Below are 23046 nucleotides of genomic sequence, written 5' to 3'. Positions count from 1 at the left end.
CGCTGCCTTAAACATTTCTTTCTGTTCTCAACTCATTTCTCACTGGAAAAGCCACAGAACTGATAATAGACCTTATCAAACTATGCCAATCAGTAGTACAGTACCAGTTTAAAAGGTACTCCAAGTAACTTCTACCTTACCCCACACCAATTCTCATTTCTCATTATCTTTTTTTTTTTTTAAAGTAACGCACACAAGAAACTTAAACTCTAAAAGAGATCTTGTTTTCCATGTGCTCAGCTGACTGTGGTCATAATATGTATTTTAGATAAATGTTCAGGTAAGATAGAAATTACAACTACAGTAGGTTCATTTAATTGTGTGAAAATTACAACATGAAATTCATTTTATAATAGGAATACCATTCAACTTTTTTTGTTGTTGCTGCTGGTTTGATGAGGATTTCATCAAGTTCTCAAAGTGTGATGAGCAAGAGAGATTTTGTTTCCTAATCACTACCACTGGTCTTGTTTGAATTTGTTTATTGAATAAATAAAATTATAATTTAGTGTAGTCATTTTGGACTATTGAGTACTTAAAGACATTCTGGTCAAATACTTAATGTATTGGTATATTATAGACTTTTCCATGAGTAAAGTTTTAAAGGATGGGCACCTTGAAATAGGAATATCAATAAGTAACATTTAAATTAAGAGCCCCCAGATCATTTGCTGGACTTGGGAGAGTAGGGGCTGAATGCCTAAATTTTACTCTTTAGTGGGCTCTGATAACATGAAATGGGTGTCATAAAAGTGACTAGCTTATCTACTGTGCTACTTAAAATTACAACTGCACTAACAGGATTTTGCTACTAGTCATATATGGCTTCTGGGCACTTGGAATGTGTTATCTATATGAAGATATAGTCCAATTATAAAACACATAAAGAATTTTGCAGACCTAGTATAACAAAGAATGTAAATTATCTTGGTAATTTGAAAATAATGACTACAAGTTAAAATAATAGTAATTTGGATATATCTGGTTAAATAAAATATATTATTAAACTTTTTAAGGTGCACAAAAACTACTTTTGGCTTAGAGGTCAAAAGGCATATAATTCAACACACAGTAGCATATATAGGCAACAGTTAAAATATTCCTAACTGCGTGTTTCTAAATTTATCACAAAGCAAGCAGAATCAGAGGAAAAAAATCCCTCATGATAGTTGGAGAAAGACAATTTAGCAGTTTTCCATAAATATATTTGAATATTCAATCTTATAAAACTTAAAGAAAACCCAGAATTTCTTTCAAGTTCCAAAGGCGTAAAGATGAAAAAATATTAAAATTTGCTAAAAATTATACAGGAATTTTGGTCCTCATCTTCATATTAATCAACTCCTTCCTAAAAACAATAAAAGTCTAAATGTAGGACTCCCTTTTATGTATTTCCTCAAATGTTCTCATTATTAACAGGGTTTTATGTATAAGAATCATTTTAGATTTTAACTGCAGAACTAAACCTTTATACTTACAAAGTCTTCCTCTTCAAACTGCAACTTTTCCACCTTATCTTCTTTCTTCTCTTCCCTAATATCTGTAGGTGGCTTTTCCTGAAAGGCACAGCCTTTCCGGGAGTGGAAGCTGCCATTCCAATGGCGATGGATTCCTGTGCCACCCCCACTACGCTGGTTCATGCCATCATGACCTCGTGAAGAGCCATGCCAACCAGATAGGTTCCCTGTGATTCCAGCATATGCTCCCTTAGAGACACCAGAGTCCACAGAATCATGGCGGAACAGGGAGGGCTGGTGCCAAGAATCTGAAAAAGTAAGGAAAAGTAACACATTAGTGTGTTTGCTTTCTGGAAATTCAGAAACAAGTGGGCCATATGCTTCCTGATCTAATTTACGGTATTGCCAAAGCCTGTCAGGGGACCTTCTAAATAAAAAATTAAGTCCACACACACAAAAAATCACAAGATACATCCTTTTGTTTTAATGTAATTTCTGTAAGAGTTCTTTAACTGAATAAATGACTTAAGAGAACCTGAGAATGTTAGAAAGCCAATATAGCTGATTAATGACTACTGGAGGATCTAATTGAGTATTATGTTTACAAAAGATCATTATTCCAAGGTTATGGACATGTACCCTCAGCCTGGGCTTCCTGAGTAGCTTAAATAGTCATGGAAGTTGGGCATGTCTTACCTCCTGTTGTTCGAAGAGGTCCATTGTTGAAAAAGCCATCAGAGGAATTATGTCTACGACGGCTTACTCCAAATCTACCATCTCCTCGGGGTAGGTGCTCTCCGTGTTTTTCGAAAGTCGCTGTAGGTGACTAAGATGATAATAAAGTATAGAGAAGCAAACAGATAAGTACGTATGAATCTCTTTCATTATCTTCGGTTTTGCATCAGGCTTGTAGAAAACAAGTAATATTGGTGGCAGAAATCTCCATTTTGAGCACATGGGACATAGTTAAGGGCTATAGTTCTCTGAGTTAGAGAAGCCCTACATTGCCTATTTAATCACTGATTGAATTAATTAACAGGCTACTTAATTACTTGCATGGGGGGTGGGGGGGCAGGCAGGGAATCAGTCAATATCCAGAACAAGAAGCTCCAAAACTTACACTTAAAAAATGTTGTTAATCTTGAAAGGAAAAGAAAGATGCTTGCTTTTAAAATAATTCTAAATAACTTATTTGTGTAAATTACTCTCGAATTGGAGAGAAAGGAACAGTTTAAATACCACCTTGGCATGCCATTAACGACAACACAAAAGTTTTTATAGTTTTATAAAACACTTATTTCCATTGTTTAATACCCATAACAAGATTACAATTTGACATCATCCCCATTTTATTTACACATGAGGAAGGAGGTCAGAGAGAATAAGTCTCTGAGGTTACACAATTGAAATAAAGCATTTTGAGAAACACTGTATATCCTTTCCTATTCCTAACAGCTGTATTCTATGACAGTCTTTTTCTCAAATAATAGAAAACCAAAGTTTAAAAATCCATGAAATGTATGGTTTACAGGCCCACCACTCCCAATATTTGATAAGTGCTTAGAGGAGAACTACAGGTTGTGTCAGAGACATCTTTACATCTATTTCCTTATTATTAATATCTTCACTTATACTTGGTATTGTCAGATTTTATCTTAGCCATTCTAGTGGGTTACAAGGGCTTCCCTAGTAGGTCAGCTGATAAAGAACCCGCCTGCAGTGCTGGAGACCCCAGTTCGATTCCTGGGTCAGGAAGACCTCCTGAAGAGGGGACAGGTTACCCACTCCAGTATTCTTGGGCTTCCCTGATGAATCAGCTGGTAAAGAATCCACCTGTAACGTGGAAGACCTGGGTTTGATCCCTGGGTTGGAAAGATGCCCTGTAGAAGGGAACAGCGATCCATTCCAGTATTCTGGCCTGGAGAATTCCATGGACTGTATAGTCCATAGGGTTGCAAAGAGTCAGACATGACTGAGAGACTGTCACTTTCTTTCAGTGTGTTACAAAGATTTCTCCTTTCCTCCGAAAGTTTAATGGGTTTTAATTCTTCAACTTAGGTTATAATCCACTTCAAGTTAATTTTTATGTATGATATAAAGTCAAGGTTGAGGCTCTCCCTCCTATTCCCCCATAAATATCCAGTCCTAAAGCCACTTGTTAAAAAGGATTATCACTTCTGCATTGAATTACCTTGGTACTTTAGTCAAAAATCAACTGACTAAATATACAGGACTATTTTTGAATTCTCTATTTTATTTCATCACTTCACATGGCTATCTTTATGCTAATACCACAAATGTGCTTACTGTAGCCTTAATGGAAATATTTATTAATAAATTGTATTTCCTAATTCTTTTTACCAAGTTCATGGTGCTAAATCAATTGTTTTTTGCAGGTATAAGATCTGCCTACTTTAAACAATTCCCTAGATACCATATCTAATCCCTCATCCCACCACCTCCAACCCTTGAGGCAGATTATGTCAATTATGAGATGGCTGGGAATTTCACAAGCACAATTCAAACTGAAGTTTAGAGCAAAGGGTTGTGGGTCTAGACAGACCAGGAACATCTTCCCCAAAATTCATGTTTAAAAATATGTTTTTTTCCTGAGACCAGCTATTAACTTTGTCCCTCCTCTATTAGGTGGCAAAATGGGAAGTATTTTTATTAACTTCCCGGAAGGTTTCCTTTACCAAGAATATATTCCATTTGTTTTTATCCTTAATGCAAACATTTTCTTCAAAATCAGTAATCAGACCATTGTCTCTGAAGTAGAATTTCAGATTTAATTAAATTAATTAAAATAAATTAATTAAATTTATTTTACTAATAAAATAAATTTAATTAATTAAAATTAATCAATTTAATAGGATTTAATCTGAGAGTCATGTAGTAGTCAATCAATTACTGTCTATCCTTTTTCCTCATCAACTACTACTTTAGGCTATGTACCTTCATTCTGAAGATCCAGTTGCCCCCAAAACCAAAGTGTTCTGCAGCTAACATAGAAGTCTTAAGTGTGCCACATGATGAGAAAAGCTTAACATGTAATGAAATAAACAGGACACTTGGATACACATTAACTTGAACTGCCTAAGTATTTATACCCTATTTATATCCTAAAAGTAAGATAAAAGAAAGATAAGTTTATGAAAATATATCTAAAATTCTCAGACAAGACTGAATATACACACGAAAAAACTAGATTATAAAACAGAGGCTATAAGACAAGACAAGGATGCAAAGAATTGGTATTGAGACAGTTACTAGAATGGAGAATAGTACCTTAGCTGACTGTGGTGTTGAGAAATTTAGCCAAGCAGGAACAAAGTCATGCTGCGCCATTTAGGTCCAGTGTCTCTTTTCAACAAGGTGAGGCATCCAACCTCATGGCCAGGATCTGAAAATGAGAAAATTAAAATCATTTATTCTTGGAAGAACCTGGTATCAAGTAAAGGAGTCTGCGATTACTTTAAGGTCCCCCTTTTACAGAAAGACTTGCTCTCTGAGCCTTTCTAGAGTACTCATCTGGCCTCATACATCAGAGATGTTCTAAACAAAAACAATAGTCTGTGAACATATAACCATGAATATGCAACACAAACAGAGAAAGTGGGACATAGTCCTGAAGGTTATATGACAGAAGCTAATGAATTCTTGGGTTATAGCAGAAGAACCTTAAGAATAAACAACTACTCATAACTACAGATATATGCTATGCCAGGTATATGCTAAGTTGCTTCAAACACTGCTGACACTTTGCGACCCCATGAACTACATACAGCCCACCAGGTTCCTCTGTCCATAGGATTCTCCAGGCAAGAATACTGGAGTGGGTTGCCATTTCCTTTCCCAGGGGATCTTCCTGACCCAGGGATCAAACCCATGGTCTCTTATGTCTCCTGCATTGGCAGGCGGGTTCTTTACCACTAACACCACTTGGGAAGCCCCAAACTATAGATATTTATTAAAAAAGATTAATCTGCTTCAGGTAACTTCAGGCAAAAGCAGTAGAAAAAAATCTTCCTAGAGAAGGAAGTTATAACTTCTCAAGTTTTTTTTTTTTCTATTTAGTTCACATTAACTTCTCCTAATCAGAATCAATTTTCCTGAGAGATCCGTTGGTGTCTCCAAATCACCTCACTGATAGTCCCCAGAATACATCAGAAAAGAGTAGGTGTTTTCCACGATACATATACATACACAGTCTTCTTCCAAAGTTAGACATAGGAGGATACTTACCCCAGAGTATAACCTCTGTGGTCCTGCTTCCTGAACTTCTTGAGTTGCCAGCTGGATTTCCACGAGGTTCTCTTGTTAAAAGGGTACTTAATTAGGCTGGCCAGCACAACGCCTTACGATGAAGCAAAAAGAATCCAGGCTCTGTGTGGATCAATCTATCAGTCCCCTCAATTGCTCATCTTAAACTATCTAGTTCCTGACACGTTTCCCAAAGGGGAAGGGGAAAGGGGAAGGGGGAGGGGAACATAAAAAGTATTTGTTACATTTAAAAAATGGGGGGAAGGGGAAAGAGCTATATCAATGTTCACCTCATTCAACTTCCTTGAGTGATGGCACTATGATGTTGCTTAAATAGATAATACATGGACATTTGCACAGTGAATGCAAATACTGTTCATAACAAGGTCATAGCTTAGAAAGACAGAATGACTTTTGTTTGGTCAAATAATGTCATTGAAGTGATAGATCAAAAATAAAACACTGACGAGCTATAAAAGATCTTCTGAGTAGTTAGTCAACTCTAGGAGCAAAACATCTACATTACAAAGCCCTTAATTTATAAATCTCATTATTCTTACACAGCTGGTAAAAATAGTCTGCAGGTATGAGTTTATATTTGTCTTATCCTTCAAAATCTAAGGACATAAGAAAGCTTGTTAAAAAAAAAAAAAAAAACAGACAGGAACTTGATATGCTTTTCCCTCCAAGAATAGCAGCTTTCAAGGCAAGTTTTCTTGATATAAAGCTCTCAAATGTTTCTTCTATTTCTTTGGTCTTCACTATTTATAAATTCACAGCAAAATTAAAACAAGTAGAAAGGCAGGGCTTAAGAACAGTCACGGAGAAAGTTCCAAAGTGAGGTTTTTCTTCTCTTCAGTTTTCTGTATTTCACTCGTTCTGCCCGTTTCCAAAGACTAAATTGAGTTAATGGAAGGTAATAAGAATCTTCTGCTTCAGTAGAGAAGTCACTTTGGATCCATTTTCATTGTTATTCAATCATTTAAAAGGCCACAGGAATCTATCACTATAAATGAAAAAACAAAATAACGTATCACAAGAGGCAAAATTACTATATATAATTGCTAAAATGAGACATGGTCAAATGATGGACCTAGGAGACAAAGGTCTAGGAGACAAAATTCAAGTCCAATTTAAACATTAATTTAATGTACCACCACCTACAGCAACAACATAACTGGCTAGGATTTTTTTAAGGATTTTAAAAGGATTTTAGAAAAGTGAGGTGAAAAAAAATCTACCTTTAAAATTACCATTTCTCCAATTAGCTATCAAATGCAATTCAGAAATGCAAATTAGAGTCCATTAGATTTAGACTTTCCCTCATATTTGGAACAGCTTGCCATAGGTGGTCAAAGAGGCATAACTAACTGGTTTATTACACAGTCATCAACTATTTAATTATTTAGTACTAACCACGGTTAGATGCTTAAAAACAAGACAACTGTCACAGCATTCCTCATGTATTTACGTATTTTTAGATACCTACTTATCAATTAAGAGACTTAAGTGCTTATTCTCTGACGTAAGATATGCAGTAAGAGATGACATAAATATTTCTTTGGCAAATTCCTAACATACTTCCAAGGGCTAGAGCATTTTCTGATATAAGAGAATGCTTGCATCGATGGACAATTCTGGTCTACACTGGTAAATACTAGTTTATAGAATATTTCTCATATAATCAATTCCTATTTAAAGAAATACTAAATTCAGAACAGTAAATACCTCTGTGGGGAAACAATGGGAAAGGAATCAAAAAAAGGTTCCGGGGTGCTTCATCTGTATCTGTAATACATTATTAAATTGAATGATGGATATTCACTTGTTCTCTACATTTTTTATATCTTTATAATACATATATGTGTAACATCAACCACGCAGAGTACACACACGTTAATAATTTTAAAAAGTGACCTTATTAATATGTAAAAGAGGTCTCAATAAGTTCCAAAGAATAAAAGTCTATGTTCTCTTACAATGTTAAAATCAGGAAACAATATTCTCTTCAGTTCCCACTCTCCTTCCCCTTCCTGAAGAAACACTGTACAAACCCATTAGGAGCGGTCAGGCGAAGTAAAAGCAGCAAAGGGGGAGCTCCAGAGGCCAGAGCAAGGTACTGGGGCATAATCAGGATGTGAGGGTGTCCACCGAGGGTGGAAGGATACTGAAATGTGTGTATGGCAGCAGTCCTGCACAGGTTGTTGGACCTCATTAGGTGAGTGTCCCAGTACAGTCCAATGCAGAGTATGGGAACCCCAAGAGGAATAAGGAGGGTTTCCTCGTTATTCAAGTGGGTTGCAGGCTTCCATACAGCAATGTGCCTTCCACAGTTGTTACAACTCTGACGTGATTAGGGAGAAATACATATAAGGGAAGAGATGATAAATGCATGTTGGTTACATACCAGGATTTGAACAAAAAGTAAAAAATATTAGGAAAAATGGGAGTCAGATTTCTTACTGTGAGAGAAGTAATACAAAGATAAACTTTCAAAATCTTTAAGTAGAAGAAATACTGTGAATAAATTTGCACTATAACAGCTAGAGCAGTACTTAAAAAATAAGCTTTAAAAACTGATTTTTTAAGAAGATTAAATCAAACTGAACTTTATTGCTCTTTTTTTTTCATGACAGGTAACGAGCAATAAAAAAAAATCTAAAGAAACACAGAAAGATAAGGTCAGAAAAAATCAGAATGATTTTTTAAAACAACAATTCTTTTGAAACAGATTAATAATTTTTTAAGACAGCATGAAAAAGAGGAAATAAACACAACATAAATATATATCATGCGTAGGGACTTCCCTGGTGGTCCAGTGGTTAAGAATCCACTTTGCACTGCAGGGTATGTGAATTCAATCCCTGGTTGGGGAACTAAAACTCCAGGAGCTGAGGAGCACTAAGCCCACACCACAAATACACTCCAGTATTCCTGCTTGGAAAATTCCATGGACAGAGGACAGGAATAGTTAGTTCAAGGATAATCTCTTGATATTGGTTCTGTAGTCCAGCCTAGAGATTTTGAAAATCAGAACTGACTGCAATTCACAACCTGGAGAAAACTTGATTTTTTTTTGAAAACCAGTTTTTAATATAAACAAATTAAAAGCCAAGTCACAAAATACTTAGGAAAAAGTAAAATAAACTGAACTACATAATTGATGGGATACGGGAGTAAAAGAGAAAAAGAAGTTCACACTCTGATTTCTAGTTTGGGTAACTTGGTAAATAACTACCACATCACTGACTGATAAAGGGAGTAAAAGCTAACTGGCTACTGTTCCTCCAGTATAATTCAGGTGTTTTTTAAAAAATTAAATTTATTTATTTTTGACTGCACTAGGTCTTTGTTGCTGTGCACAGGTTTTCTCTATTTGTGGTTAGCTGAGGCTATTCTCTTGTTGCGTGCACAGGCTTCTCTTGTTGTGGAGTACAGGATCTAGGTGCGTGGACTTAGCTGCCACTTAGTTGTCCCGCAGCATGTGGGATCTTCTTGGACCAGGAAATTGAACCCGTGTCTCCTGTACTGACAGGCAGATTCTTCAGGACAGGACCACCAGGAAAGCCTCAGGATTGTTTTTACTTAGGTCTATCTATACTTGCAATGAAACAATCCTATGACAAACCTAGATAGTGTTTTAAAAAAACAGAGATACCACTTCGCTGACAAAGATCCATATAATCAGAGCTATGGTTTTCCAGTAGTCATGTATGGATGTGAGAGCTGGACCATACGGAAGGCTGAGTGCCAAAGAATTGATGTTTTTGAACTGCTGGAGAAGACTCTTGAGAGTTCCTTGGACAGCAAGGAGATCAAACCAGTCCATCCTAAAGGAAATCAGTCCTGAATATTCATTGGAAGGACTGATGCTGAAGCTGAAGCTCCAATACTTTGGCCACCTGATGCGAAAAAACCCTGATCTGAGAAAGACTGAGGGGCAAAAGCAGAAGAGAGTGACAGAGGATGAGATAGCTGGACAGCATCACTAACTCAATGGATATGAGTCTGAGCAAACTCCTGGAGACAGTGATGGACAGGGAAGCCTGGTGTGCTGCAGGCCATGGGGTTGCAAAGACATGACTTAGTGACTGAACAACAACAATACCTATAATACCTAATACATGATGACAATGTCCCTGTAACAGTTTCTTATGCAAAAATATCAAATCAAGTTTCTATCTAAAATAACATAATTAACTATTTGTTGCACCCTTTCTGTTTTAAGAATTTTGTTTTAAACCACAGAGAACCAGAAATTCAAGGCAGGAAGATGGATCATCTATTAGGTTATAAAACTGATTGACATGAAGGAAAATACCTGTTTTATACACAAACATTTCCCTTTAACAAAGCACACTAGGCATATTCTAATTGACATACATTATCTTTTCGGTCAGTAGTTTAGTTTTAGTTTAAGTCGCTCAGTCGTGTCCGACTCTGTGACCCATGGACTGTAGCCTACCAGGCTCCTCAGTCCATGGGGTTTTCCAGGCAAGAACACTGGAGTGGGTTGCCCTTTTTTTCTCCAGAGGATCTTTCCAAACCACGGATCAAACCCGGGTCTCCCGCATTGTAGGCAGACGCTTTACCGTCTGAGCTACCAGGGAAGTCCAGTCAGTCTTCAATCCCAAATTACTCTAGTAGGGTTTCAGCTGAGGCAGTGACTGTAGAGGGAATATTAACTGGTGATGCTTTGCTGCTGGAGTGAAAGTTCCAAATTTGTTATATATCCCATAACTACTTACTGACCATCTCCAACATACTAGGCTGTCAAGCTTTCAAAGTGTGGTCTGTGCATGTACATGTACAGCATGTGGTGGTGAGGAGATGAATGACAAATGGGAAATGAAGAAAGAGAACAGATAAAGGAAAAAGAAATTCCTGTTTTAGAAGCAAAAGACTAAAATGTCAATAGTGGTTTTACTAGGATGGTGTAACTACAAGCATTCTGTTTCACCTTTGTAGTAAAATGTTTTTGTAATGAAATGTCTTTACTCTGGTTATGCCTTCTGCAGCTGTGGCTATTTTTACAGAACTAATTGGAGCAACTTTAGCCTAACTACTGAGAAATTCTGAGGAAAAATACATCACTCAAAACTCTTTCAGGGTGGTTATCAAGACTTAAAAAATTTAAATATGAAATGTCAAGTATGTAGTCTGGATCTCAGAGAGGTCTGTTCTGGAGAGAGAATTCTGGGAATTGTCAGTGTTTGGTGAAAGTGAAAGTTGCTCAGTTGTGTCCGACTCTTTGCGATCCCATGGACGATACAGTCCATGGAATTCTCCAGGGCAGAACACTGGAGTGGGTATCCTTTCCCTTCTCCAGGGGATCGTCCTAATCCAGGGATTGAACCCAGGTCTCCTGCATTGCAGGCGGATTCTTTACCAGCTGAATCACAAGGGAAGCCCAGTGTTTGGTAGATGATGTTTAAAATCAGAAGAGATGAGATCTAAGGAGATTACAAAGATTTCTATAAGAGTCTCCAAGTCCTATCTATTCCACTCCTTAGTTTCCATTTCTGTGTTACTCTTCAATTAAAAACCCGGCTCCAGGGACTTTCTTTGGCAGTCGCGTGGTTAAGACCCCACATTCCAATGCAGGGGGCACGGCACTGATTCCTGGCTGTGTGTCCCAGAGCACAGCCAAAACAAACAAACAAAACTGGGTTCACAGGCACTACTAGACTCTTCCGCCCTCTACCTCAGCCTCTACTCTTGGCTGCTAGATTTCTCTTCCAAAGTCCAGGTTCATTATATTACTACCCTGCTCAGAAGTTTTCTGGCTTCCTATCAACTACACAACAGGGTTTAAGTTCCCCTGTCTGACAGTCGACAAATAAGCCTTTCAGGACTTACCTGGTGGCACAGTGGTTAAGAATCTGCCTGCCAATGCAGGGGACACGGGTTCCATCCCTGGTCTGGTAAGATTCCACATGCTGTGGAGCAACTAAGTCCCCTAGCCACAACCACTGAAGCCTGTACACTGCAATTACTAAAGCCTGCAGACTTATAAGCCTGTGCTCCTCAACAAAAGAAGCCACTGCAATGAGAAAAAGCCTATGTATTGGAACGAAGAGTAGCCCCAGCTCACTGCAACTAGAGAAAATCTGGGCAAAGCAACAAAAGACCCAGTGTAGCCAAAAATACAATAAATATTTTTAAGAGAAGAAGAAAAGAACTAAGCCTTTCCCCATTAGTAAAGTCTCTGTCTAAAATCTTCAAGGTAAGTTAATTGTGCCTTCTAGGGCACTTAACACTTGCTTCTTCCAGGATAGTTATAAATGTTGACTCTAACTCCCAGAAGGCCAAAAAACTGTTGCTTCTACAAAGTCTTGTCCTGCCCTTCTTTGAAACTCACACAGCATCTAGCATGGTACCCTGAATGCATAAGGATTCAAAGGTTTAATAAACTAATTTTTACAGATTATGACAAAGCAAAATGCAGAGAAATTGGAACCCTCATACATTGCTGGTAGAAATATAAAATGGTGCAGGTGCTGTGGGAAACAGTTGGTGGTTCCTCAAAAGTTAAACACAGAGTTAGCATACAATCTATCATTTCTATTCCTAGGTACACAGCCAAGAGAAATGAAAACACGTGTCCACACAAAAACTTGTAAGTGAATGTTCACCGCAGTTTTATTCACAAAAGCTACAAGAAGAAACTCAAATGCCCATCAGTAGATGGATGAGAAAAATGTGGTATATTCATACAATAGAATATTATTCAGCTATGAAAAGGAATGAATACATGCTCCAAGGATGAACTCTGAAAGCATTATGCTAAATGAAAGATACCAAATATGCAAAACAACACATTACATGACTCCATTTATATGAAATATCCAATCCAGAGAGAGAGAGAACAATTAGTGGTTACCAGGGGTTGGAGGAGGGGACGTAACTGCTTAATGCATTTGAGGTTTATGTTTGGGATAATGAAAAAGCTCTGGAACCTGACAGTGATGACAGCTGGAAAACACTGTGAGTGTACTTGCTGCCATCAAACTGTACACTTTAAAATGGTTACAATGGTAAATCTTATATGTATTTTGCCACAATTTAATTTTTAGATAAAATGCTCTCTTCCTGCACACGCATATCAGAACTGCCTATTTGAATACTTGATCCAACCATGCATTCACAAACATCTGTCAAATATTTTAGCTTTACAAATCCTCTGACTTTCTGGCTACTTCCCATATGCCCAGCAATCTACAAGATACTTCATAACATGATCTAATTTTATACCTTGTAATAAGTTGCTAGAGAGGATGTCCCTGCCAGGGACCTTATCTCAATTTCCTCTAAGTTAAGTTCCCATTATCATTCCACATGTGTTCATGGCCTCACTAGCTCTTATTTTCTCCACAGTCCGATATCCCTCTAGGTATTTAGGTTCATTTCCCTTCAATCTTAACAAAACTTCCATAAAGAGCAGTGTACTATCAGTATCTCCATTTTCTCACTCCCCATTTATTTTTCAATCCATTGCAAATTTAATTTCTTCCCACAACTCCAATGAACACTCATCTGTCCTCTTAATTCCAAAATTTGAAGAGTATCTCCTAGTTTCTTTACCACTAAAATGGAAGCTGTGCTTCTTACATGTTGAAGGTTAATAAGCCAACAAATATATAAAAACAGCACATTACTTTTTTATCGACTCTTAAAGGGCTTCCCAGGTGGCACTAGTGGTAAAGAACCTGCCTGCCAACACAGGAGACGTAAGAGACTTGGGTTTGATCCCTGGGTCAGGAAGATCCCCTGGAGGAGGGCATGGCAACCCAATCCAGTATTCTTGCCTGGAGAATCCCATGGACAGAGGAGCCTGGCAAGCTACAATCCAAGGGATGGCAAAGAGTCTGACATGACTGAGCACACAATCAAAGAGTGGATGAAAGGAAATATAAAGCCAGATGGTTTACTTAGTCATATTCTGGGAGAACTTTTAACTAAAACACAAATCTGTGTAACTCCTAACATATACTTTATTCTTCCTTCCTTCCTAACACCAGGTTAGCCATCCACTCAGAGATTAACAAGAAAAAGCCAAGGTAAGCTCTAAAATGTTAAGGGACTTAACCAAGGTTAACACATCTAATAAGTGACTGGGTTAGGTCTAGAACACTAATTTTCTAATTTCACTGCTTTCTGAATTATATACACTGTATTTGTTTCCAGTTATGAAATAATTCTAATACTTAGAAAAACAGAACAAATTCCTTAAAATCCTATGGAGCAAGAATCTAAAGAGGGATGTTAATTTATACACTTTTTTTTTGCCTTCTTTATTTCTCTTATTATTTATCTCAGTTAGTCAAGAGTGGCTGGCTTCCAGGTAAAGCTGAATGACGAAAAATTAAACCTTTTGGTGTTAAGAAAAAAGAAGCACATAAAAAATGTGGCTTTAAAGTACATGGTTCCTGATCCTTTAAAAATAAACTTTATTTATTTATTATGGCTGCATGGGGTCTTCGCTGCTGCATGCAGGCTTTCTTTAGTTGCAGCAAGCAGGGGCCACTCTCTAGTTGTGGTGTGCGGGCTTCTCTTGCTGTGGGGCATGGGCTCGAGGGCCTTTAGTTGCAGTGCGCAGGCTCAGTAGTCAAGGCCCATGAGGGCCTTGGCTTATTTGCCCCAAGGCACATGGAATCTTCCCAGACCAGGGATTGAACCACATTTCCTGCAATGGCAGGCAAGTTCTTAACCACTGAACCACCAGGGAAGTCCCATGGTCCTGATCTGAATAAAACTGCAATCTCATGTATTTAGCCATGCCAATACCTTAAAAGAACATGATCCATATATCCAACTCCATCACAGGCAAAAATGATTCAGAACATGAACTGCTGAGCCATGAAGTTCCAAAGACCTATCATATCCACAGCTAGCTCAGGGAAAGAATGCAAAGAAGCCACAAGGGGTTCTTTCTACAAAATGTAATCAGGCTTATACCAACTGATCTTGGCTAAAAGGGATAATTGGACAGAGAGTTTGAAAGGAACTTCTCTACCTTCTACTTCTATATGTTCACTTCTCTGAAAATGCATATAAAGTTTCCGTATAAGGAAGCACCTGTGTGGGGCTTCCCTGGTGGCTCAGTGGTGAAGAATCTGCCATGGCAGGAGTCACAGGTTCAACCCCTGTGTTCAGGAATATCCCACATGCTGAAGAACGACTAAGCCCATGGGCCACAACTACTGAGCCTGTCCTCTAGAGCCTGGGACTCCAACTACTGAAGCCCACACACGCTAGAGTCTGTGCTCCAGAACAAGAGAAGTCAATGCAATGAGAAGCCCCATGCACCACAACTGCAGAGTAGCCCCGGCTCTCCACAACTAGAGAAAAGCCCACACAGTAGTGAAGGCCTGACACAGACAGAAATAAATAAATAAAATTAAAAGAAAAGAAAAGAAAAGAAAAGAAAAAGGCATCTGTGGTCAAGACCTCACGTTAATTCTTCTTTCCCAGGCATGTTTCACAAGTGCCCTTCTCCTCACCCATCTTACTATGGTGTGCTATTCCAAGTGGATTAAGAAGAAAGTCTTTTGATTCAGGCTGGAGAGTTCTCATTGTAGAATGTGGTGACAGGAGTGATAACAATTTTTGTTTAATGATGTCACTTTTTGGTCCCTTACTAGTATCAAAGAATGCTACTGTAAGCAAGTATGATGAGAGCACAAAGTTAGATAAGGGTAAGGCATGAAGCATTATTTCACCTAGGTGAAAGAATCCTAGCAATGCTCCTGAATTCTGGGAAGTAGCAATCTACTGGGAAGCTCAGCAAGGACTCATTTACTTGTGTTTAAGACTGTGTCCTAGCTGCATTAAAATGTGTCCCAGTACATGCTTTGCATGATTCCAAGTTGTCGAGGTTGAAAAGATCCTAAAAATTTACTTTTACGAGACCAACATTACATATCTGAATAAAAGGAACTTACAAAGTTTGAAAACATTAAAGGGAACATACTAGACATATGTTGGGGATTTGCATTACATTTTGTTGAACAGCTATTCAAGACATGAAGAAACATTTTAACTGACTTTTGCTGAAAGATTTGATACTATATTCATTTATGCACTATCATATATCAGTATTTCACTGCACCTTTACTCATTCCTACCACATACTTGGGCTTTCCTGTTGGCTCAACAGTAAAGAATCCATCTGCCAATGCAGGAGACATGAGTTTGATCCCTGGGTTGGGAAGATCCCTGGGGAAGGAAATGGCAACCCATTTCAGTATTCTTGCCTGGGAAATCCCATGGACAGAGGAGCCTGGTGAGTTACGACATGCGGTCACAAAGAGTCAGACACAACTCAGTGACTACACAACCACCACCAGAGACTAATAATTTATAAAGACTCTTAAAAGAGTTTTACTGCTTAAAAAAAGTTCCTAGCAAAATAAATTGATTAAAAACTACATCTGCATATTAGGTAATACAAATATTCCCAACATGCAATCTAGGACATAATGGCCTGAACTTACAAACAGCAAACAAAAAACCACAAAGCAAAAACAAAAAAACTTCTTTCAACTTAATCATTTCTTCCTCTTAGATGCTGACTTGTCATTTAAATTCATTTAATGAAAGCATAACCTTTAACCATGAAATGAAATTTCTTTTCTATCTATACTATATACGACAACTCCAAAGTTACTTCTACAATACCACTGAGGTTTGGTTTTAATTTTTTTTTAATAATCTGTGAGAAAATTCCAAAATATGCAGTGTCTAATTTTTAGCCAATCTTGTTTTAATTTTGGCTCCATAAAAACTGCTTTTAAGTAAAAAAGTAATAGGTATACTTTATCTTTTAAATTTTTATTTATTTTTATTTTTGGCTCTGCTGAGTCTTCACTGCTACACAAGGGCTTTCTCTAGTTGTGATGAGTGGGGGCTACACTTTACTTGCAGTGTGGGGGCTTCTTATTGAGGTGTTATGGAACATGGGCTCTAGGGCACGCAGACTCCAGTAGTTGTGGTTCATGGGCTTAGCTGCCTTGGAGCAGGTGAGATCTTACCAGACCAGAGACCAAACCTGTATATCCCCTGCACTGGCAGGCAGATTCTTAACTGGGGCACCATATTAGGGAAGTTAAATAGTCTTATTTAGGCTTCAGAGACAAAGAAGAGCAGGCCTCTGACCTTGCTTCTAATCGGCCTGGACACTGCTCTGACTGTGGTCTGAGTGCAAGCCTTGCAGCAGCATAGATAAGATACCAGATGAATCTTAAGACTGTTGAGTCCCTGGAGGGGGGCTGGTCAACCAAGCCCTGGGCTTAACAACATTCCAAGTTTTGTCAGAGTTTTGACAAAACATGGTCCACTGGAGACAGGAATGGCAAACCACTTTAGTATTCTTGCCATGAGAACCACATGAACAGCATGAAAAGGCAAAAAGATACCACACTGAAAGATGAACTCCCCAGGCTGGTAGGTACCCAAAATGCTACTGGACAAGAGTGGAGAAATAACTCCAGAAAGAACGAAGAGACAGAGCCAAAGCGAAAACAACACCCAGTTGTGGATGTGACTGGTGATGGAAGTCAAGTCTGATGCCATAAAGAACAATATTCCATAGGAACCTGGAATGTTAGGTCCATGAATCAAGGTAAATTGGATGTGGTCAAACAGGAGATGGCAAAAGTGGACACTGTAGGAATCAATGAACTAAAATGGACCGTAATGGCTGAATTTAATTCAGATGACCATTATATCTACTACTGTGGGCAAGAATCCCTTAGAAGAAATGTAGTAGCCTTCATAGTCAACAAAAGAGTCTGAAATGCAGTACTTGGGTACAATCTCAAAAATGACAGAATGATCTCTGTTCACTTCCAAGGCAGATCATTCAATATCACAGTAATCCAAGTCTATGCCCCAACCACTAATGTTGAAGAAGCTGAAGTTGAATGATTCTATGAAGACCTACAAGACCTTCTAGAACTAACACCAAAAAAAGATACCCTTTTCATCACAGGGGACTGCAATGCAAAGGTAGGAAGCCAAGAGATCCCTGGAATAAGAGACAAATTTGGCCTTGGAGTACAAAATGAAGCAGGGCAAAGACTAACAGAATTTTGCCAAGAGAATGCACTGATCATAGCAAACACCCTCTTCCAACAACACAAGAGACGACGCTACACAGGGACATCACCAGATGGTCAATACCGAAAGCAGATTGATTATATTTTTTGCAGCCAAAGATGGAGAAGCTCTATACAGTAAGCAAAAACAAGACTGGGAGCTGACTGTGGCTCAGATCACAAACTCCTTATTGCCAAATTCAGATTTAAACTGAAGAAAGTAGGAAAAGCCACTAGTCCATTCAGGTACGACCTAAATCAAATCCGTTACGTTTATACAGTGGACGTGACAAATAGATTCAAGGGATTAGATCTGACAGAGTGCCTGAAGAACTATGGACAGAGGTTCAGGACATTGTATAGGAGGCAGTGATCAAGACCATCCCAAAGAAAGAGAAATGCAAAAAGGCAAAATGGTTGTCTGAGGAGGCCTTACAATTACCTGAGAAAAGAAGAGAAATCAAAGGCAAAGGAGAAAAGGAAAGATACACCCATCTGAATGCAGAGTTCAGAAGAATAGTAAGGAAAGATAAGAAAGCCCTCCTCAGTTTTCAATACAAAGAAACAGGAAAACAATAGAACAGGAAAGACTAAAGATCTCTTCAAGAAAATTAGAGATACCAAGGGAACATTTCATGCAAAGATAGGCACAACAAAGGACAGAAATGGTATGGACCTAACAGAAGCAGATGATATATTAAGAAGAGGTGGCAAGAATACACAAAAGAACTATACAAAAAAAGATCTTCATGACCCAGATAACCACGATGGTGTTATCAGTCACCTAGAGCCAGACATCCTGGAATGTGAAGTCAAGTGGGCCTTAGGAAGCATCACTAACAAAGCTAGTGGAGGTAATGGAATTCCAGTTGAGCTATTTCAAATCCTAAAAGATGATGCTGTGAAAGTGCTGCACTCAATATGCCAGCAAATTTGGAGACATTACCAGTGGCCACAGGACTGGAAAAGGTCAGTTTTAATTCCAATCCCAAAGAAAGGCAATGCCAAAGAATGTTCAAACTACCACACAACTGCACTCATCTCACATGCTAGCAAAGTTACGCTCAAAATCCTCTAAGCCAGGCTTCAACCAACAGTGAACTTCCAGATGTTCAAGCTGAATTTAGAAAAGGCAGAGGAACCAGAGATCAAATTGCCAACATATGCTGGATCATCGAAAAAGCGAGTTCCAGAAAAACACTTCTGCTTTATTGACTACTCCAAAGTCTTTGACTGTGTGGATCAAAACAAACTGTGGAAAATTCTTAAAGAGATGGGAATACCAGACCACTTTACTTGCCTCCTAAGAAATCTGTATGCAGGTCAAGAAGCAACAGTTAGAACTGGACATGGAACAATAGACTAGTTCCAAATTGGGAAAGGAGCACGTCAAGGCTGTATATTGTCACCCTGCTTATTTGACTTCTTTGCAGAGTACATCATGCGAAATGCCAGGCTGAATGACGCACAAGCCGGAATCAAGATTGCCAGGAGAAATATCAATAACCTCAGAAACACAGATGATAACACCCTTATGGCATAAAGTGAAGAAGAACTAAAGAGCCTCTTGATGAAAGTGAAAGAGGAGAGTGAAAAAGTTGGCTTAAAGCTCAACATTCAGAAACATAAAATCATGGCATCCGGTCCCATCACTTCATGGCAAATAAATGGGGAAACAGCGGAACAGTGACAGACTATTTTCTTGGGCTCCAAAATCACTGCAGAGGGTGACTGCAGCCATGAAATTAAAAGACGCCTGCTCCTTGGAAGAAAAGTTATGAGCAACTGAGACAGCATATTAAAAAGCAGAGAGTAGTCAACAACGGTCCATCTAGTCAAAGCTATGGTTTTTCCAGTAGTCATGTATGGATGTGAGAGTTGGACTATATAAAGAAAGCTAAGTGCCAAAGAATTGATGCTTTTGAACTGTGGTGTTGGAGAAGACTCTTGAGAGTCCCTTGGATTGCAAGGAGATCCAACCAGTCCGTCCTAAAGGAAATCAGTCCTAAATATTCATTGGAAGGACTGATACTGAAGCTGAAATGTGAATACTTTGGCCACGTGATGCAAAGAACTGACTCACTGGAAAAGACCCTGATGCTGTGAAAGACTGAAGGCAGGAGGAAAACGGGATGGTGGCAGCTGATGAGACGGCTGGATGGCATCACCGACTCAATGGACATGAGTCTGAGCAAGCTCCGGGAGTTGGTGATGGACAGGGAAGCCTGGAGTGCTGCAGTCCATAGGGTCGCAAAGAGTCAGACACAACTGTTCGACTGAATTGAAGTTTTACACGTGAACATAAATCAGAGCTTCAGTTTGCTCACAGATTGATGATGCTATCAGTTTGCGTCCTAGGATTACCCTTGGGAATCGTGAACTGCAATTTTGCAGTCACCCTCAGAACTGACTGGCTGCCTGGGACCTTTTCCCAGTTGGGTCTCCAGATGTGCTGTGACAAGGGACTTCTCAGCACTCCTTGAGTGTAGATGTTTGTCAAAACCCAATTTGAAATAAAAAGACCAATTTGGTGATGTATCTTCTGCGGTTTCTAGTTCTCTTTTCTTTTAATGTTAGTATATTGAAAGTAAGCTAGATAATGCTCTAATAAATATTGGTATTATGTATTTGTATATAATGAGTGGCTTATTCTGTTAACAAATCCTTTGAACCTGAGGTGAAAGTTTTGGCAAAACAGACCACAGGGAAACTCAATAGATACAATTTAGTAATTGGACAAGCTTTTGGCATATTTCCTAGAATGCAACATCATCTCATAGATAGGATAGTTTACAATCTGCTTATACCACAGAACTGAAAATGGATGTAACCTATTTCTCAGCTAACAGATCATAAAAATTACTTCTGATGATGGATTGATGAACGATTTTTTTTTATATCATTTAGGTAAATCTAGAAGGACTCAAAGAATGCAGTGGCACTGCTTAACAAACTATACATAACACTTTTAGAACTTTATCCAAAAAAGTGAAAAACAAGAAGTGACCTGATAGCAATCTGTTTTTATTCTGTCAAGTAACATTTTTCTATAGGACTGATCTCCTGTACATTTTTAACGTCTTCTACTGAACCAAAGCACAAAGAACATTATCTTACATAGTAGGTACTCACTGCTGAATGCATACATAAATAAATGAAGGAATTGCTGACTAACAGGTACTACATCTTCAACTTCACAAGGTAATGCCATATTGCTTTTCAATCAGGTCACCAATTTACACCAGCAGAAGTGGTTATTTTTAGAGTTCCATCTGCTCCACACTCTCACAAAGCTAGATACGGCTAGACTGGCAGTTAATTTTCTGCTCTGCTGGTGGGTATAAAATGATGACCTACCACAGTCTTTGCATCATTTAATCTATTTATCATCTCTTTCTGTTTCATTTTTTGGTAAAATTATCTATTCTTATCATTTTACCATTCTTTCAGTAGCTGGTCTTTTTATCTGAAGTAAGAGACTACAATTAGACCCATTTTTTCCAACTTCATGGGTTTTTTTTTCTTTTTGATGAATAAGTTCTTATTTTAAATGTAATCAACACACCCGAAAGTAACACAACATTGTGAATCAACTATATTCCAATAAAATTTTTAAATAAAAAGCTGAGAAAAAAATGTAGTCAAAATTGCTGATCAAGACATGATTATTTGGCAGGGCTGGGGGGGGACACCATCCAGCATGTGGGATCTTAGTTTCCCAACCAGGGATTGAACTGGTGCCCTCTGTGCAGCAGTAGCACACAGTCTTAACCACTGGACTGCTAGGGAAGTTCCTAAGATACATATTTTTAATCTAAAGTATAAAAGCCTTTCTTCCCTAAAGTTCAAAGAATTTACCTACATTATCTTCTTAGTTTTATAGTTCTGCCTTTCACATTTAAGATATCAATCAGTTGGAACTGATTTGTATCCAGTATGAGTACAGGTTCAGTTTTTTTTTTTTTTTACTGCATGAGTAACTAGTCCCAAACCATTCTTTCTCCACTGATTTATAAAGCCAGCTCAGAGTTCTCTGGTGGCCTAGCGGTTAGGATTCCAGGCTTTTACTGCCATGGCCCACGTTCAATCCCTGGTCAGGCAACTGAGATCCTGTAAGCCGTGGGCTATTACCCCTCAAAAGGCCAGCTCAATTTTAAATTGTTTCTACATATGCATGGATCTGTTTCTAGACTTCTGTTCCACTTGTTCATTTGTCTATTCTTATACTACAACTCATTCATGTTAGGAAAGAAGGAAAGGAGACAGGAAAGTTGACACATCCACACTGAAAATATTCACAAAGGACTGGTGTAACCTTTGTCAGGGAGCAGCATGAGTGGCAACCATCCATTGCATCAGGATATCCTGCTCTTCTCCCTACTCCGTGATTACTACTTTCCTTATTCTTTTTCTTTTGCTCTGTAAATATAACCACTACCTAAAAGCTCTGATGCAGCACATTTTGTTTCTTTGGAATCTCTTCACCATCTCATTCATTTTTAAGTCTTCAGTTCTCACCTCTAAGTGGGTGACTTAAATAAATCTCTACTTCATGAAGCATTAGATCATGCACATACCTATACTCAGGTATCCATCACCATGTATTATTTACCTGTTTATATATTTATTTCCCTATGCTTGATAGGGATTAAGAGCAAATGTGGTAATCTCTTAGTACAGACAGGATGACCATTAAATAATCATTTCTTTAAGAAATGTTGGTAACTTTATCCATTAGCATCTCCTTTAACCTTTCTTAAGACCTCTCTTTAAACATTCCTTATTCCTTAAACTGCAGAGTCCAAGACTATTGACTTTGCATATCTTCAGATATTCACTGGCCCTAAAATTTCCTTTCCAAATCTCATGATTTGAAAAAAATATTACTTAGGTTTAAATGTCTACCACTTTCAAGTCCTCTAATGGACTGAGAAACCCTACAACAGTCTATACGCATTTGTTAACTGCACATTAGTTTCCCTCCCAAGTCCTTCATAAGGAGAACTCCAGGGTTACTGGTGCCTTGCTTAATTTTTAACCTTCACATTATTATTTCATCAGAGGAAAGAGCCCAGGGTCATATTCTACTTTATTTTTTTTAATTTCAGGAGATTAACTCATACCTACAACTTCTAAGCCATGAAATTTGAGCACATCTTTCAATGAACCAAAAAGAGATAAGATATACCTTTCTTTCAAAGAAAGATTTCTTTCACTGCATTTCTGTC

General features: G+C 38.2%; 1 protein-coding gene across 5 annotated transcripts in view; it reads right to left on the bottom strand.

The window, feature by feature from the left end:
- Positions 1-23046, bottom strand: part of GPBP1L1 (GC-rich promoter binding protein 1 like 1) — a 61158-nt gene that overhangs the window by 25681 nt on the left and 12431 nt on the right. For 4 of the 5 annotated variants that reach the window (XM_061122035.1, XM_061122033.1, XM_061122031.1 and 1 more), the window contains exons 2-5: positions 5703-6726; positions 4746-4860; positions 2154-2283; positions 1479-1765 (exon numbers count right to left, since the gene is read on the bottom strand). In XM_061122035.1, coding sequence (XP_060978018.1) covers positions 1479-1765; positions 2154-2283; positions 4746-4805 — 477 coding nt within the window. In that variant the 5' untranslated portion in view covers positions 4806-4860; positions 5703-6726. Of the gene's footprint in view, positions 1-1478; positions 1766-2153; positions 2284-4745; positions 4861-5702; positions 6727-7448; positions 7500-23046 lie in introns of those variants that run through there. The other variant, XM_061122034.1, reaches the window with a different exon arrangement.

The sequence above is a fragment of the Dama dama genome, chromosome 20, assembly GCF_033118175.1.
Source record: "Dama dama isolate Ldn47 chromosome 20, ASM3311817v1, whole genome shotgun sequence".
In the NCBI taxonomy this organism is placed as follows: Eukaryota; Metazoa; Chordata; class Mammalia; order Artiodactyla; family Cervidae; genus Dama; species Dama dama.
Note: the sequence above shows the minus strand (reverse complement) of the source record. Positions and strands in the feature narration are given on the sequence as shown.